The sequence below is a fragment of the Rhea pennata genome, chromosome 4 (genome assembly GCF_028389875.1).
Source record: "Rhea pennata isolate bPtePen1 chromosome 4, bPtePen1.pri, whole genome shotgun sequence".
NCBI lineage: Eukaryota > Metazoa > Chordata > Aves > Rheiformes > Rheidae > Rhea > Rhea pennata.
Genome location: NC_084666.1, coordinates 10,090,633 through 10,109,229, shown reverse-complemented (window position 1 = coordinate 10,109,229; position 18,597 = coordinate 10,090,633). Strand labels below are relative to the sequence as shown.

At 37.6% G+C, this 18,597-nt stretch overlaps 1 protein-coding gene across 3 annotated transcripts in view; it reads right to left on the bottom strand.

The window, feature by feature from the left end:
- Positions 1-829: 829 nt before the first annotated feature.
- FAM193A (family with sequence similarity 193 member A) overlaps positions 830-18,597 on the bottom strand; it is an 80,157-nt gene continuing 62,389 nt past the window's right edge. For all 3 annotated transcript variants that reach the window (XM_062575264.1, XM_062575263.1, XM_062575265.1), the window contains 8 exons: positions 16,971-17,169; positions 15,420-15,692; positions 14,787-15,069; positions 12,261-12,447; positions 10,277-10,507; positions 7,337-8,186; positions 4,217-4,298; positions 830-1,665 (listed from right to left, as the gene is read on the bottom strand). In XM_062575264.1, the coding sequence (XP_062431248.1) occupies positions 1,572-1,665; positions 4,217-4,298; positions 7,337-8,186; positions 10,277-10,507; positions 12,261-12,447; positions 14,787-15,069; positions 15,420-15,692; positions 16,971-17,169 (2,199 nt within the window). In that variant the 3' untranslated portion in view covers positions 830-1,571. The remainder of the gene's footprint in view (positions 1,666-4,216; positions 4,299-7,336; positions 8,187-10,276; positions 10,508-12,260; positions 12,448-14,786; positions 15,070-15,419; positions 15,693-16,970; positions 17,170-18,597) is intronic.

Here is an 18,597-nt window from a genome sequence, read left to right as displayed (position 1 = left end):
TCCACTAACCCTGCTCAAGTCCAAAGCCAGAAAGACCATTACCGTCAGACTGCATCTTGCAAAGGGGTCCCAAGCCTAGTACCTGCGTACCATGAGCAGGGTCTCTAATGAGGAGACAGCAGAAGAACATGGAACAGCTCTGGAGGAAGAGTTAGTGGGCTCTGAAGCTGTATCATCCTTTTACACATATGCTCAGTGGTAGTTTTATTTGCTTTAAAAAAAAGAGGAAGACTGTTTTATAATTTTGGTAAATATGGCCACCTGGAAATAAAAGATTGTCTCTATTCTGAATAAATAGCACATTATCAGAAAAATTTCTGTAAGCACAGTATCTTTTCATAGATCAAAGCCCTAAATTACCAGTTTCTCCATGCTAGACAAAACTTTGCAACTTAAGACATTACTATATTTTTGTTAAATATTTACATGATAGCATTGAATCTACCTACTTTTTTCTACACTGACATTAAATTGGAAATTTCTATATATTTTTTTTATCACAAGTTATCTATCGAAATAGAAGCATTGCAATAATTCACAGAATTAACAAACTTAATTCCAGCATTTAGCAGGAGTCTTTCTCATGATAGCAAGTAGTGCTCTCCCCCCCCATCAGATGAGCTTCATACAAATGTTCATAGAGGAACATGCTAAGTTAAGCATCATTCACTGACCAGTTCTAACACCAGATTAAGTTTAGTTTAGAACACCATTGCTTTTTTCCATCTCTGTTTCTTTGTTCCCTTCCCCCCACACCCAAGCAGAAAAAAGCAAGACACAGGTCTTCTGCCATACTAATGTATTCCATCTTTCAAAAAGAAAGACATGATTTTAATATTACTTAACAATATGTTAAAAAAGTAGCCAGATAGGCTTCAGTGTTAATACAATTATACACTCTATAACAGATTTGATAGTGTGAGTACTGTTCTTTTTTAAATTTTCTCATTCTGCAAGTATTCTTACACAAGCTGGCTACAAGTCAGGAAAAAAAAAATCAAAACACAAATAGCGTAACTTGTACACTCTTAAACAGTAGATTGTGAAAGAACTGAGGAGATACTTGTCCCATAAGAGCCTCTTTTTCATGAAGTCATGTCAGGAGAAATCTGGAGCAGATGAAAGCACAACTGACTAGGTCCATTCCTTTGTCAGGAGTCAGAATGACAAAACATAGCTAGATGCAGAAGTGACAGGAGCCACTGCAGATGATGCAAACTAGTATTTTGGCCTCCACCCAAGCCTAAGCAATTTAAAGTCTCTGAGGCCAAGGCATTCAGAAGGAGATGGAGAGGAGCTACTGCTCCAACTCCAACAGCATACAGCTACAATCAAGTAAGTCTCACTCACAGACTACAAGCACACAAGCTAACAAATTCAGGTAGAAAGTGGCAATTTTTCAGTCCGCAAGAATTATCAGGCCAAAGGGTTCAGTGCAGATCCACACAGCACTGGGGACAAGGCAAGGCAGCACTGGCTCAAGACCAGGTAAGCTCTCAGCACAGCAGGACAGGTAAGTGGAGTTGTCGTTCATTGATTCCTGCAGGGTTCCCTCCCCATATTGTGTCATTTCAATGTGCAGCAAAAGTGGTTTTTTTCAAGCTAAAATTGGACCAGTTGATGGAAAGTCTCTGCCTTGTCTGTCTGGCAGAATCCAAGCAAAATCTGAAAGGAAAAAAAGAAGGAAGCAATAAAATGAAAGAAACACTCTAAATCAAACCACAGATATTATCAATTTTTGGAATAACAGCTCCCATTCAAAAGGGCAAAACCTCTTTAAAAAAATCGTATCTAAAAAAATTGCTTTGTTCAAACTAGATTATGAACCAGTCATTTTAAACACTAAATGTATTACCAAGAGTAACTGAGAGAAATAGCAAAGAACACATTTAACAGAATTTAGCTGAATGCTAACTAGCAACAGCTGACACTGCTGTATTTACCAAAAACCCTGTAACAGTAAGAATGAACAGCAGGCAGTATGTAAAGCAGAAGCACCAGAGGCCTGTGACACTGCTCCTTCTCATACCATTCTTCTGACTGCAGCAAAGTCCTAGCAAAGAGCTAGGAAAAGGAGGGTTGCTTATAATACAGCAGATAAATAGTCTGCAGTCCATAAAAAACATCTTTAGAACAAAAAACCCCACTCAGCAGCTTTCACTGGACACAATGCACATTTATGGAACAATATTTGAAAGAAGACTGGTGTGTCGTAAGAAGCAGGTTATTTCAGTGATTATTAATTCATGCGAAAGTCCTTTATCGAGGAAAGGTGTCACCTCTTCAAGCTAAGAAGTTCCACAACAGCATCAAATTAACAACCATGTGACACCCCTCTGGAAGGTTATACAGCTTCCATTAAAAAAAAAAAAAAAAAAAAAGTCGAAAAAGGAAAGCAGAGAGGAGAAAATTAGAGAAAGTATAGTGAAAGACTAGAAGAACAAGACTTTATTTCCCTCTTTCTGTGCTACAGTTAGATGTAGCTTGCTAAATTCACTCTGAAGTCAGGCTGTAATTAATGTATCCATCTATTAACCTGCTACAAGCAAGAAAAGATGATGAATTAACAAAGTATCAGGAAAAAGCATGAATTGTACAACTCAGTACACCTGAACAGCTCTCTGTTGCGGTGGCCTATTAGAACAAGCGGGGTTGCTAGCACTCTATGATTACATTGGAAAATTATCAAACTATAGAAAGTGTTCATGCTAAGGGCATCTTCATGGCATAAGCAGTTGTTTTTCCTCCCCTGCAACAGAATCTATCATGCATTTCAGATATTTCTTCTGTTCAGGTAGTCATAAAAAAATGGACAGAGCTATGCATGTTTTTTAACAGATAAGCTAAAGGAGTAGATCAATCATAATGAATTGATTACAAAATAGTACTGCTAAAACTTTTAATTGCTCATTTGGAATAATGCCTGATGAATTAATGCCCAAACTTCAACTGAATTCCTACAGCTAAGACACTTTGCTTCATTCATCCTATTAAGAAGTAGAGGAAGAAAGCTGGTAAAAGCATTTTTTTCAGTTTTATTACTACAGATACCACAAACTCAAATGAACCTACGAATATTAAATAAAACCTGTAACAAAAAGTGCTTATGTTATATCAACACTAGCACTATTTAGTATATGACACATTTCACCTATAAATATCTATATTTAGAATTTAAAAACATCCTTTAACTGGTGCAACTTTCCAAGTCTTACTCAGAAAAAACATTTTTAAGATAAAATTAAAGAAGCTTGAAATCCATACTTTAATGAAAATCTGATCTTAAAAGAAAATCCCATCCATTAAGTAAATGCTTTAAGTTTTTTGTGAAATACAGTATGATTCAATCCAATATTCAACTACAGAAAACTGGTTTGTTTGTAACATTTCAGAAGTTTTGGATATCATGTTGGATATTCATGGCAAAGTAGGACATGCAGCCACCAGTGAAGAATACAAGATTTTGGTGTTATGGGAGAACATGTGCTACATTATGTAAACATGAGCTGTCTGCTCATATTTGAAAACTTAAGACAACTAGTATGTGGTGCATAAACACCAAAAGCAACTGAAATGCACATAAGAAAAAGCATCAACTCATTTTATTGTTTTAGTGTCCTTGCACTAGCATAACCACCCTCTTTTTATGATTAGTGCAAGCTAGTATCTACAGTTTTTTCTCTCTACTTCATGTACAGAATAAAGTTCCCGAGTCATAGCCTCTATAAGGATAAAAAGCTAAAAAAACCATTCATGAAATAACCTTTCTGAAACATACATCTCAAAACTTAAAAGGTGAAGTTTTATTTGCAAAATTCTTACACCTAACATAGTATTTTTCATACTTAATATTTTTTTTAAATACTAGCCAGCCAGTATTTGGTCTCTGTGGATAATAAATGAAATATTCATGCAAATTTTGCTACAGAAAACAAAAAATAATAGTTGAGGATATTCTGAAAGCCTTCATGAGAACTTGGGGTACAAAGAGATGATTCTGGCACTTCTGTATTCATACTACTCAGCTATGATCTATGCCCATAAATTTACAGCTCTGTCCCCTTTTTACAGTATGCATAATGTCAGCTGCAACAGATTCAAGATGTTACAACACAAGCTTTTATGCTTGGAGTTAGTTATTGAGCCTATTCTTTTGAAATCATGGCATTTAGGAAGAAGCACAACAGCTGCATGTGTAAGCATTACAGCACTTTACCTTTTAAAATACTCCACTTCTCGCTCCGTTTCATCCATTTCCACACTGTCTAGATCAATATCTTTGGGTAGAAACACGTCATCTACAAAGGGAAAAGCATTACACTACGTTAGATTCCATGGGGGCAGGAGGAAAACAGAGGAAAAACCTTGAATAAGCTGCATTAAATACATTTTTGGAGAACTGCCTGAACTTCACAGGCTGCCGATTAAAAACAACTATATTTTACTTAAACTACTATGGATGTATATTTAAAGAGACACTTTGAGGAAACCCTACACCCAGTATCCCTGTTCAATTTTTAAGGCAACGAGCAAGAGAAGAATCAATAGAAACCTGCAGAGCACACGGGCTGCAAAAGATGCCATGAGCTTGGATCACATGTGAAAAAAGGTCAAACTATACGAAGGGGCTCAGTGTATCAGGTAGCACGAACTACCATGAACAAGCATGAATGAACAGTGTTTGGCTGCCTGAAATTTGTTTACCTTGCTACTAAAAAGACAGCTTTAGAAATGATTTTAAAATGGTATTTATAAAGTAAAATAAATCAGGAGTTAGGGGTCTGTAGAGCTGCTGTACTCCCTCAGGGAGGTTTACCATCAGGCTGCGTCTGTGAAAGTCTAAGTCGTGCTACTTCCAATTGGGATTTTTTTTAAAAAAAACACATGTTCTTCAATATATTTTAACATGGTCTAAATTTAGGCCCTCAGCTATAAAAACCAAGTCTCCTTAAAGTCTGTTAGCATATTATACTGCCTCAGCGGATGGTCGTCTTCTTTTAAATATACTTTCTATAAAAAGCTTGAAAAAGCACTAAATCTTGCAGAAACCATTTTGAGACTTTTTTTCTTGTAGCCTCCCTTCCTAAAAATACTCCATAAACATACTCCAACCTTATTTTTGTAGTCATTTTGGAACACATGCCAGAAAGCGAGAGACTCAAACTAACTGCAAACACCGCATATGTACCAGGGCGCTCCAGAAGCCTTGCGAGTCCGGGAACGAATGGCTCTTTCCTAAAGATGCTGCTGACAATTCAAAAAAATTAGACAAATCTTTTGTCGCGCAACTTCCTGCTAGGAAACTGGAAAGCCCTGGAAACACAGGGCTCCCTATAGCCATAATTGTCTTTGCGCTCCCGACAATGAGGAGGTGGAACACTCTGCTAGAATAAAATTCTTTAAGAAACAGAGATCACACCAGATGCCACAATGCTTCCTGCCCTAACATTTCATTTTCAAGCTTAGTCAAAAAGCAGCTTTGCAACTCTCAGGCTCTTAATACTACCCTAGTTCTAGATTCTTCCTTCTCAGTTAAAATAATTCTGTGTGTGCTAATTCAGTACAGCAAAGCTGTGTATTTAAGAAATCAAGGCTTCTTGAAAAATGGTATATTATAGTATCCTACTTTTTGTTCCAAAGGCAGAACTACTTAAAGCAAAGCAGCTATCCAGATCAGACTCCATCAAAGAGCAACACTGTTACTTCTTTACAAATTGAGACACATGTCCCTGTAGGGTTTTACAATTAAACATTAGTTTTCAGAAAGTGTAAGTACTATTGGATTTAGGCAAGAGAAAACATGGAGGGGGCAGGGGGAAGAAAGAGGGAAGGAAAAGAAAAAAAAATAGAAAACAAACATTTCATAAGTTCCTCCTCTTGTAAGAGTCTCCCCCCAAAACACACGCTTTCCTATTCAATAGTTCCCTTCAAACGGCTCTAGAATTAGGAGAAAGATAAGACGTGCCTGGAGCACATCCTTCTTGGTAAGTTTATGGGAAAACAAAATACAGTACGCGCAAGGGCTAAGGCATCAGAGAGAAAGCCTCAGTGTGGTATCACAGCTTGATTGATGCAAAGTGGAAAACACGAAAATGAGTTTTTAAAAACAGAGAATGGGAGGTTGAGTCGATCCGACGGTGAAGCCACAAGAGCAAGATTAGGCTCTCCACCTAGTGCGTGCAACAGCCAGGAATTTTGCTCACATTTTTGTGATGACGCTTAATACACATACGCTAAACGCAGGCAAAGACTGCCATCAAAGAGTCTCGCAAAGTTACGTGGCCGCCAGGCGGGAGGGCGGCGCGAGCGGCAGCACGAAGCGCCCCTGGGGAACGCGCGCTAAGCGCGCGGGCCGCGGCCGCGCGGCTACGGCTGCGCAGGGGGCTGCCGCTCCGAGCGGACGCCCGTGCACGTCCCCACCGGCGGCCCCCCACGGACCAGGCGGCCGCGAGAATAAACTGGTGCCTGGAAAAGGAGCTGGATTAGCAAGCTGACAGCAAACCAGCTAGCACTGCACAGCTTCCCTGCTTTGGTATTAGCCCTGCTAGGTGATTTTAGGAAAGCAAAGAAAGTACTTCAGGAAGTAAAAACTCCGCAACTGCGACTTGTTTGAGCTCCTATCAAATAAACAAACAAAAATCTGTTACATTAGCCCAGACTTACGCTCGCATGGAGAAAAGGCTAAATGTTACTACTTAAACAACATTCCCTAAGAAGGTCTTGCTTTGGCAAATGATAAAGAAAACTAGTAAACTAGCTTTTGTATTTACTTCACCTGTAAATGAAATTAGTGTAAAAAGAATTAGTTCCGCTGAGAAAAAAAATCGTATTTTCACATGAACAATCAATAAGTATTTGGCTGCAGATTCCCCGTATTTTCCCTGTGCAAAATGAGTGAGACCAATTTTAGACACTATACGCTTAACATTATGGGAGAAATGACCCTGCTTTTAAAGGAAATTTAAAATGGATTTCAGCATACTATTGAATTATTTTAAGTATGTGTTTAAGCAAGAGATAGTATACAGAAGAGCCTGGCTTTTTAAATTAACTGTTTCATAAAAAAGCATGGAAAAAATAATAGCATATACTAGTTTATTCCCATTTTAAAGCACTGTGAATCTTTACTAAAACTATCTCCTAAAAGCACCTAAGTAACTTCAGATTATGAGTGCACTGGAAAGCAAACTAAAGACTTCATTAGTTACTTAAGTTTTCCTGACACGATTTTTTCTGTTTCTAATGTACATTGAAATCTTAATCTTCAGTCAATCCAGCCAAAGTTTTGGACTCAAATGGTAACAATAAACAAAACCCAAGTTTTTTATGCACTTACCAATGGAATTGTTGACTTTGTCTCCTTTTTTCTTCTTGTTTTTCTTGTTCTTGCCTTTTGGCTGAGGGGAATCGGCAAGTATTAGCTTATTGTACTGCTGCTGTTCACTTGGTGAAGGGGACTCGCTCGTTATGGGGGCTTTCTCTTCTTTTACATGGTTCAGCTGTTTTTTGTTATTATTGTTGTTGTTCAATTTCTTCTCCTCTTTTTTAGGTTCTGCAAGTGCTGGGAGCTCTGCTGCTTTTGCTTTGGATTCTATTTGGTTTCTGGTTTTAGTCTGGACCTCTGCTGCTTTGAGGGATTCAACAGACTTTTTCACTGGTTCTGCGCATGGTTTGTTTATCTGCTTTAGTTTCTGCTTGCTGTTTCCTTCTTTATGTTGATGCATAATATCAAGGAGAAAAGAGAGGGGCTCATGCTGTTTTACACTCCCCTCTTTCTGATAAAGCAGCTTCGAGTCTCTAGTGTTTACAGGGTTGGATAGTTCACAGCCCGACTCAGAAACTGGCCTCTGTTCTGTATGATTCACCTGTCTCGACAGTGAAGCCGGGGAGGTTTCAATCTTTTCTGATTGCTCGAGCGTACCGTTCTGAATGTCTTCGGGTGCATTTGGGACAGACTCCTTCACAGCTTGGCAGTTCCGAGTCAGCACATCCACCTTCTGACATTCCTTACTCGTTCGTTCTTTCTTCTTTTTCTTTACAGCCCGCAACTGCTGAAGCTCTTGAAGCCGCTGTAATTCTTGTTTCAGTCTCTCTTCCTCCTCTTCCTCTCGCCGCCTCTGTTCCTCAAGTAACTGGTGATGCTCCCTTTCTCTGGCTTCTGCTTCAAGTCGAGCCTTTTCCTCAAGCTGCAAAATAACAACAAGTATAAGAGAAGTGACAAGGATTTTGGAAATTAGAATTTTAGGGATTATTACTACTTTTCTCTATAAATGCTGCAAGTCCTAGGATGTTAACATACCAACACACTTAAGAGACTTGCCACAGCAAGCAAATAACTATTTGTACAAAAGCTGCCCTTTGAAGTACATTAAAATATTGTATTTCTATTTTCTGTAACATGTTTGAATGTTGTCAAAAAACAATCGCTGATCTTCTCTTTGCTACTCTTAAGCATAGCTCCATATAAATACGTATGCAGAAAGGAAAATACCATTCCAGGAGTTACAGAGCATTTTACATTTGTAAGTCTGCAGCTTGGTTCATACAACCGGGATGAAAGTCTTCCACAACCACAAAGACCTGTTGAAGACGCAACATTCAACTTCACTCTCACAAGTTTGTGTGCATCACCAAGGTGCCTTGAGTTTGCTTGCGACACACGTAGCATGAAACAGGGAGATGCAATGGTAGCAGAGTTGCTGTTTCAATACTCAAACATCAGCAAAAGCAGCTGTCAAAACATTTGACAGCAAAACATTATGCACTTTCACTAAAAATTTGATCAATCCATAGTACAGTTTTAATTGGCATTTTAAAAGGTCAAAATCTACTGATAAATTACTAATTTAGTATGAAAATACAATCTCTATATTAAAATTTGTATTACCATAAATTATTCACAGGCAACAATATTTTTAACAACTGTCAATTTTACCTGTAAGTTACAAAGCACATTAAAGCTATATTAAAGTCATCAAAAATAGTAAATATTATGGAGCTTATGCTTTCAGCCATAAGTTCATAATCATTCAAGAGATTTCTCCAAGTCATTATTACAAATGCCTAAAACGTTGCTGTGCATCATTGATTTACTTACACCACCAGTAAAATTATAGTCAAAGACTAAGAATAATCATGCAAAGTGCCTGTATGGGATTTCTTTTTCACAGTTACAGAAGTCACGCAAAAGAACTATAGAAAAACTTCCACTTGTTTTTCATTTTGCACTCAAACTGTATTGCTTGAGAAAAGTGAATTTTGCTTCTATATTAAAAAAAAAAAAAAAAAAAAAAAAAGAACACACACTAAATCCCCAAGTTGCTGACTAGTGCTACAACATGAACATAAAGGATAAAACTTGTAAACATTACATCTTCCAAACCCATGGAGCTACTTAAAGAACAGAGAATTAGTGCCAAACAAATGCACAAACAAAGTGAGATCACAGAATTTATTTACCGGAATTCAAAAACATTCAGCAACCATTCTGCTTATACCTTGGACTTTATATTTTAATTTCAGTAAGAAAAAGAGACTTCCTGCTTGTTCAGCAAAACAAAGCAACTTTTTTGCATTAACTTGGTAAATACAGTTTTCAAAACTGATTTCAGTGCCACATTTTAATTTTTTTAAATGGTCTTGCCAATTTCTATTTGAAAAGAACCCTTAACTTTTTTTCCCCCTCCGCTCTTCTCTGCAGCTTACCACTACATTTTGGCTTGGATTCACCCCTCGTGTCATCAGGTGGCACAGCATTTAACCTGTCTGAGTCCGGGCAGCAAGGTGCCCAGCACCATCATTCCAAAAACAAATCTTGATTTTTTCCACCATCACGAGTCCACTGTGCTTATGTTCCCTGGCTTCCTGCAGAGATCGTTTACCATAACTAATACTTCAATAAATAAATGCTAGTTTTTAAATATCCTCATATTTTTATATGTCCATTCTGCAAAACAATCACTCTTAATATTTTTGAAATTTAGAAATAATTTTCTAAGGTGTGGGAAATTGCCGTATAAAGCTGACCTGCAACAAAACATGACAACAACATTGTGAGGAATCTTCCCATTCTACACAGCTTCTAAAAAACAATGTATAACGGGTAAACTAGCTGTGTATGTGCAAACAGGCAGTGTAACACTAACTACATAAGAAAAAGTTTGAATCATTATCATATAGTCAGTATATGTCGGTATACTTGTGGAGAGTGCACAAAACACTTACAAATTCAAGAAAATTGAAAAGATTCTAGGGCAAACATATTTCTGTATCTTACCTTTCTTTGCTTATGTCTCGCTCGCTTGGCTGCTCGAGAGCTGCTTACTGGTTTGGTTTCAGAGCTGTTTATAAATTGTAGCAAGTCCTCCACCTTTCGATGGTCGACAACACTTTCCCTTTCAGATATCTGATCTGGTTTCTTCGGCTGTTCCTCTTTCCTTTTTGTTAGACGTAAACGAAGCTTTTCCCGCATCTCTGCATAATTTCTACTGGTTGGTGCAGCTGGTGGCTGAAGGACACGACACACAACACTTATTGACCAGATGCAAAAAATTTCACTGAATACGTCTGAGATTTTGAAATTTCAGAAGTGTTCAAATAATTTTGAAGATCTGAACTTGAATACCAAATGCTATACTATTTGCAGGTGTATTTAAAGTACATTTACCAGGCAACAGAGCTGCCAGATTTGGGGCTCCCTCATGAACCAGGCTTTCCAACCAGAAGAGTGACTGATCTTGCAGCGGAAGTGCTCAAGTGAGAAGATAAGAGGGAGGCCTTTAAAGCAAGAGGGGAGCTTTCCTGTGATCACTGTACCCCATGACAATTTGAAAGCAGCAGTCATTTGCTGTTGTTTCCATTTTCTATCAAGTCACTTCCTGAACTTGGGCTACCTGGGGCTGTGGGCTGTAACTGTGAAGGCTTCATCACCCTGCGGTGAAGTGCATGAGCAAACATACGTCCAGCAGAGCTGCATCAATAACTGGTTACTGCTGCTACAGTATGAAATCTTGCTTCATGTTCCACTTCTCCGTATTCCCATTCCTGCTTCTGCCTCCCAACTCCTCGTTCCTCCTGCCTCCTGTCTGCCTACCCCTCTGGCCCTAGACTGGCACCCAACTGTTTGGAAGTTAGAACAGTTCAACTCACTAAACCAAGAAAACAAAGTCTATTAACTTAAAAAAAGAAAAATCCAAAACAAAAAACAACCTTTTAGCATTCTGGCACTTCAGCAAAATGAATAACTTACTATGCAAAAACTAATGACTGTTTAAATGTCAATCACTTCAGGTGTGTCAATACTTTTATTTCAAATAGAAAAAAATGTCAGAGACCAAATTCCAGTAGTGACCTGATCACTGAAACAAACTTAAAGTGCAATTGGCTAACAGCAAAATATCATTTTAAGTTCAGAAAAAAAAAATGACAACTTTTAGCATTTCGTTTGTGAAAATGAACAGACAGGAACATAAGAATTTGCTAGTTATGAGAATGAATTTAACTAGTTATGAGTATGAATTTAATGTAAAGATGCTTCAAACAAAACTGTAAATAAAGAATATATTTAAATAAAGAATTCATGTAACCTATGTTTTGGAACTTTATTTTCTACAAAGCACATTTTAAATGCCAAAACCAAGTCAGTACCTATCAAAATGCACCAGTAAAGAAAATTGTTTGTAACACAGAAAACAAGGAAAAAGCAGTGTGTGTTTCCTCTTGATAAGAGTATATTTAAATCAACACTGTCTAAATTGTGGCAAGAATAGTTTTTCTCTTTTGTTTTTGTAATCAAGTTAAAGTGAATACTTTGAGAATTCAGATTTTTAAAAACACAAAAATGCTTGACAAATTGCCAAGAACATTATTAAAATACCCTATATTAAGTGTACTTTTACCCAAATTCATCAAATTGTAAGTATACTGTTACAGATGAGCCCATTAATTTTTTTGTGTGGAATGCCCTTGCTTGCAGTTTCACGTCCAAACATGGTATCTGTTATCCAAGTCAGTTGCTTCCTAAATCTTCTACTCATTTTCATTGCTCTTCAAGTACTTTCAGCTGGAAAGGTTTGTTTTATTTGTTCAGTTCAAAGAGGAAAATGACTTTCTACCTAGGCTTCTAGCTTCCTTATACTTCCTATCTCTAGGACAGGTTTCAATGCTCCCTCTGGAGGTACAGTCTGATACATGCAACAGATGATGAATAAGTGACAAAAAAAAAAAAAAAAAAAAAAAGAAAAGAAAATCCAGCAACTTACTCCTCCATGGCCGAAGAACTCACAGTAACAGCAGTCACAGTATTTTCCTTCTTTCTGATTCGTGGATGTTGAGGTACTGGAACTATGCTCTGAACAGCTATCTTCATCTTGGCTCTCCTCTCCATCATACTGTTGGTGATCGTATGTGTTACTGTTCTCACAGCGATGGCCCTCACAATCTGGATCACTATATTAATTTAAGAAAAAGCTTATGAAAATTCTAGATTACATTACATAAAATATTTCAAAAAAATGTATGCATACAGCTTATGCACGTCTGTCAGAACAATGACTCAAACTGGTTATCAGCCACCAGTGATGCAGCAAATCCTAAGCTTCAGCGAGTAGGTTGCAAACAGAGTGGCTCAAAATCAAGCAGCAAGCTAAGGGGATGCATGGGAAAATGACTTATGAAAAACTCATTAAGCGACTTAGTGAATGATTAGCCTAGAGAATGAGTTTTGGAACTGTTCTTGGCTTTAAACAGGTAAAATAATTTTAAAAGCAGTCATTTTAGTTTTTACAGTGAAATAGTTTTAAAACTGCAGCCCACATGACCACTTGAAGTCTGCAAGAACTCTGCAGTTGCAAAGTACTGAACTTATTTCTAAAATCCCCTGATTTTAATCAGATTTGGAAGCTCTTAACTTTAACCAAAGCTTCAGGGCCAGCTAAAAGCAGGAAGCTACTGTTCACACCTCTATTTTCAAGAAAAAAATACTAGTATTCCTCTTCAATAAGCAGATACCTAGTAGCTTATTACTGCCAAAACTCTGCATACCTGTGTCCAACATATCTACTATCACAGTTCTGGGAGAACTGAACATGATCTTCCTTTAATTGTACAAAATACTAAAAAATCTCTCTGAAAAGCACCCCCCCAACTCACTTAATCAGCATTTGTAGTTCTCTGTTCTTATCTTAGAAAAAAGATTCATATGTTCACGTTTTTCTAAGCAGCTCACTTTTTTGTTTTTTAACAGAAGTTCACTACACTTCTTCCTTCCCTGATATCTCCCAGTTCCTCAGCTCTCAACTCCTCCTTCCCTTAACCCTCTTTTCGGAGCTCACTGACCCATTTCTAATTGTAATGGAGTTCCAGAAAAGTTTCACAAAAAATTAGTGACCAGGACAGAAAGTAAAAAGTTCAAATTCAGTTCAAATTAAGTATCCTAGTGTGGGAAAAGACAGGCAGAAATCTATTATGTTTCTGCTCGGCAGATTGCTGGTCAGCAGGAACATTTTGGCTCGCCAACCTGACCAGCCCCGGCAGTGCTGTTTCTTGCCTGTTGGGACAATGCCTGCTGGAAAAATAAATGGGATAGCACATGTCAGGGGATAATGGATACAATTCCACAGAAAATGCAACTTCATTAATTTTACTGCTCTGCAGGACAATTGCTAGATTGAGCAACTAGGGTACAACGTAGTTTTTACAGTGATAGCACACTCCCAATTCTCACAGCTGGCAGTGACTGTTTTTGGGTTCTCCCCCAGTTCATTCCTTACGTCCTAAAAATACTTCATCATAGTAGCACCTAGAGAGAATGATAACAGTTGGGATCTATCGCATTAAATAATCTGTATTTCAATTTTCTTCCTGCATTAGGTAAGAGTTTCTTTACAAAGTTGCAATAATTTCTCTGGCATGAAAGAACAGTTACTTATTTTGTGATATCATCAATAAAAAACAGTTGATAATGGAAATAAGGGTATTTTTAGAAGCAATTCAGGTATGGAGTTATCTAACTCTGCCTAAATCTCACATGATCTGAAAACTACTGCAGCAGCCAGGAAGCTACATTCATAGCAACCATTGCCACAGCCCAACAGGCGATGGAGCATTCAGAGCCATGACTCAACTGCTTTTCTGTTGTGCCTACACTCTTCAGACATATGGGAGAGCTGAAACCGTGCACGAGTCAGACTGCCACCACGCACAACACTCCCAGAACACAGCTCCGCCAAATTCTCTGCCCCAGACTTTTGGAAACCTTTAGAAATTAGAATATCCTTCCACACTATAGCCACTCTAAATGCTGAGACTGACACCTAAAGTTAAGTCAGAAAAGAGTGTTAGTATGTGGCACCTTCAAGACTACATGACCTTTTTATTGTTTGAGAGAAATCTGTAACACTCATGTTTTCCCAGCTTTTTCCTTCCTGTTTGCCATGTGATGCCAGAATCACAGAAAAAAGATGTATTATGTAACAGGTTTGTGTGTCATCAACAGCCCTCGTTAATGCAAATGACAGAGTAAGGAACAATACAGCTTGACTTATTTATCCCAGGCCACATTACTAACAGAGTGAGCAAACATTCGTTTTCAAGCCTCCAACTTCAGTAAGCCAATTCTTCAATGGAAATTATTATTGTCAAGTCTCACACCAAGCTGCATACTGGGGAATGGATCTCAGTTCATTTGCTGAGCAGACAGGAGATGTTCTTCTCTCACTACAACCATGAGCAAAGTAATAGAATTTTAGTTGTCTTCTTATTTATGATAGAATAGTAATCAAACTTACCTGCAGACACTTGGTGGGGCACTTACAGAACTGTCTGTGGTTGAAGTAGGAGGTGCAACCGTAGTCGGGCAAAGACCTGAATGAGGATCCACAAATCCAGGGGCTGTTGCAGCAGTTTTGGGAAAAGAAGGAGCAGCAAGATTTGGGAGATGTGGTGTAGAAGCTGGAGACAGTGCAGCAGGAGAGAGCGAAGGAAGCGATGCTAAACTAGTTGGACTATTTCGTGGCGCAACTGGTGCAGAATGTCTATGGTCCTCTTTATTAATATTGTGGAACACCTCACCTACATTGGGAAAAATAAGAAACCGTTAAAATATTTTTTTTAAAAAAAAGTCTCCATTAACTACTCCCCAAAATCACTCAAATTGCTGGATGTTCTCAGCTTCTATAAAATTCAGGGAGTATTTCAACACTTCTTTATTACTGGCCCATTTTCTATTAGGTTTGCAAAAGATCTTGAGGATCTTTCTGTGGAAAGCTTTTTAAGCCAGAAGTAAAGAGGCTACAATTCAAGAGTAACAAGAATGCTGACTAAAGATACATATTACTTAAATGAACACACAGATCTTTATACATCTTAGTCAAATGTATTTGAATTCAGTTACAAGCTGAATGCAAATTACAAATCCTTACCTATCGATGAAGGTCTCTTGGATGATACTTTAAATTGGTTGCTGCTTGACTGCACTGTAGTAGCTGTGCAGGAGACAGAAGAAGTGGCAGAAGAGGTTGCCATGACAACTTTATTAGCTTCCATAAAGGCATCCTGGAAGTTGTACAGACATTTCTTCTTTGCAGCATTTTTTTTCTCTTTGCTGTCAGTAACTGCAGTTGCTTCACTGCTAGATGTAGTAGGAAGTGCTTCAGGTCTTATTTCTGAGAGTGCTGGTGCTAATATATCACTCCCTTTAATTGAAACACACATAGCAATTAAGACTTAGATTTACAGAACTCTTTTTATGGCATTTAGAATTAAACATTCAATAATTTAGATGCAATACTATAAGATAAGCAAGGATATATGGTTGGCACTGGCTTGTCAGGATTAGTGCAGTAACATTTTTTTTTTCAATAAACACAGCTTTAATTAAAAATACTAATAACTCTCAGACCCAAAGCCACAAATACTAGTTTGAAAAACACTGTTAAACGTGTTGTGGTAACAAGCAGCAAAGATGCTACAGATACCTACATCGATTCATACTTCTAAATTTTTAATTTGGATATCTTTCTAAATGCTATGTATATAAGCTCCATTATCTGCAGTGAAGCATAGCCATGCAACAATTATAACACAGGTAGGAACTATATATCCTTCTATCAATACAAAGTTATAAATCTGATTTGCACTTATCACTAACTCCAGCTAACTACAGGAATGCCTTTGTGAGCTGACCTTCCACAGAAACGTGGCACTAGAAACCAGCTGTTGGAACAGTTGCTAATAACTACATTCGGATATGGATAAGCTGTTCTACTGTGGAGGTTTTTGGTAATTTTTTTTTGCCTTTTCTTTAACTGTCACTTCAGTAGCCTGACACAAGTTAGTAGCATATCAGATCAAACAAAAGCTAATACACAAGACCAAAACTTCCCTTTTCATAAAAATAATGTAAAAAATTGTATTTGCTATCACGTGAATAGAAAAATACATGCACATGTTGCCATTTTACTATTTATTAACATATTCTATTTCATTTTAACCATTAATATTTCCAAATGCTTACCAGCTTAAATTTACCTTGCTAAATTAATGTCTTTTTCTTTATGAATGAAAATGTAATTATCCCTGGTCCACTACAGGTCGAAGTGGGATGTAGTACAGTATCACCAGTGCTCTTACAATCTCATAGAAAGAGAGCAGGCCTTCATGGCAGAATACTAAAAGTTATTTAGTTTCCCCTAAATTTCCATTTCTTTGCAACTTTGAACTTTTGAATCCTCTGCAATGACCCTAGGTGAAATACAGCATACCATTCTTTTGCCTCTGACTTCCTCTCTCCAACACTGAAGAATTTCCTTTTCGATTTTCAGCCTCACTAAAGTAGAAATGGCAGCAAATCTCTGCCAGAACTCCTCTTACAAGAGCACGATGAAGAAACCTACCATTCCTGGAAAAAGTGTCATACTCCATTTCAAAACATAGGCTCAACTAGTCAGTGTGAAGTAATAACAAACTCTCACCAGGAATTGTATCAGGCAAAAAAGTAGCAGGATTCCAGTTCTTGTCATTCATCATTTCTGATCCCCAAAGACTTATAAATTTAGAGCTATTCCAATCTGGAGTGCTCCCAAAACAGCTTGGATAAATATGATCTTGGAGAGATGCATTGAATACTTGATGCTTGTTTGTATGATTCTGAACTGGAGCTGGCGGTAATGCCTACAAAAATAAAGAGTATTTTCCTCATTAATATTCTGTTTGCTTACACAGTCACTCCAACAGCAATATTCAAATCATAAAGTGTTCCAACTGTGAAATGCATTATAAAAAAAAACAAAGAATAGTAAAAAAAAAAAAATATTTTCCAGAACAATAAGAATATATATATATATATATATAAAAAATCCTTGTAATATATCTGTTTAATGTATACGTATTTAAAATCACACACATTAAATTCAGCTAACAGATAAATCCTACAAAAGTACTTATGCTAATATATATTGGTAGGTCTTCATTTTTAAATTAAAACCAGTGTTTATATGAACATTGAACTTGTAAGGAGTTATTACTTTCAAAGCCTAAAATGACAAAAACAATCCTCTGTGACATAATCATTACCACAGTAAGCAATTGTGATAAAGGGATTACAATCATTCCAGGATTATAGAAATAAGCACAGTAAAAAACAACATAAAATGTGCATTAGTTCAGAATATCATTCTCTAGTAGTTTATATTTGCCTACTTGTTTTGCCTCCATGTATGAACAAGTCCCTAACTTACCAGACAATGAGTATGCCATTTTATTCTAACAAGCAACCAAGAAAAAGAGGAAGAATACACTTTTTTACTGTTGTTTTATACAGGTAAGTTCTTCTACCTCATCCTATTTCTTTTGGCTGCAGCTGTTTATTTGCATTCTAAAATGTAGTTTTCTTCTGAAGACCTGATTGCATTGTACAACGTTAAATTCCTGTCACCTTTAACAAAGCCAAGGAAAAGCTTTTTTTTCCTATTCTTGCACGATATTTGATGCAATGCAAAGCTACAGAGATGTAGGTTCTGCTATTAAAAACATCAGCTGAGTCCAATAACATTTCAAACACTAATGTCAAAACACCCATGGTCACAAAAGTTTCTTATATGCTCAGACTCCTTTTTCTGTGCAGGAGGACCTTCATTATCTGGCTAAAGGTAAAGGTGGGAGGGGCTGGAATATCTTGAATAATAAATAAAAAACCCACCACCTGTCTAAAGTAGGTACAAAGAAACACTTCACATGGACAGAACAGCCAATTTGCAATGAACCAAGCCTGATCCAGTAAGGCTTATTGGCCCTTTCACTACCATCTCTGCTGAACTGAGCTGGCTCTTCAAGGGTGAAAGTTCCCTAAAGCTTCAGCTTCAACATACGTCTTTTCAGTTCCAGCACAACATAAATACATAGAGCCCAGCTGGTTCAGGTGCTGCGCCAGAGCTAATGGATCTGTTCAGTGGTACCTGCCTGCTGCTTGGCTTGGGGCTTACAGTGTAGCCCTTGACACTGTGCTGCAGATGTTCCTCCTCACAAAGGTCTTTTGAAAGGAAAGACAGAGGAGATCTGGGCACTGCACAAGTGGGAGCTTCAGCAGACTGCTTTATATGG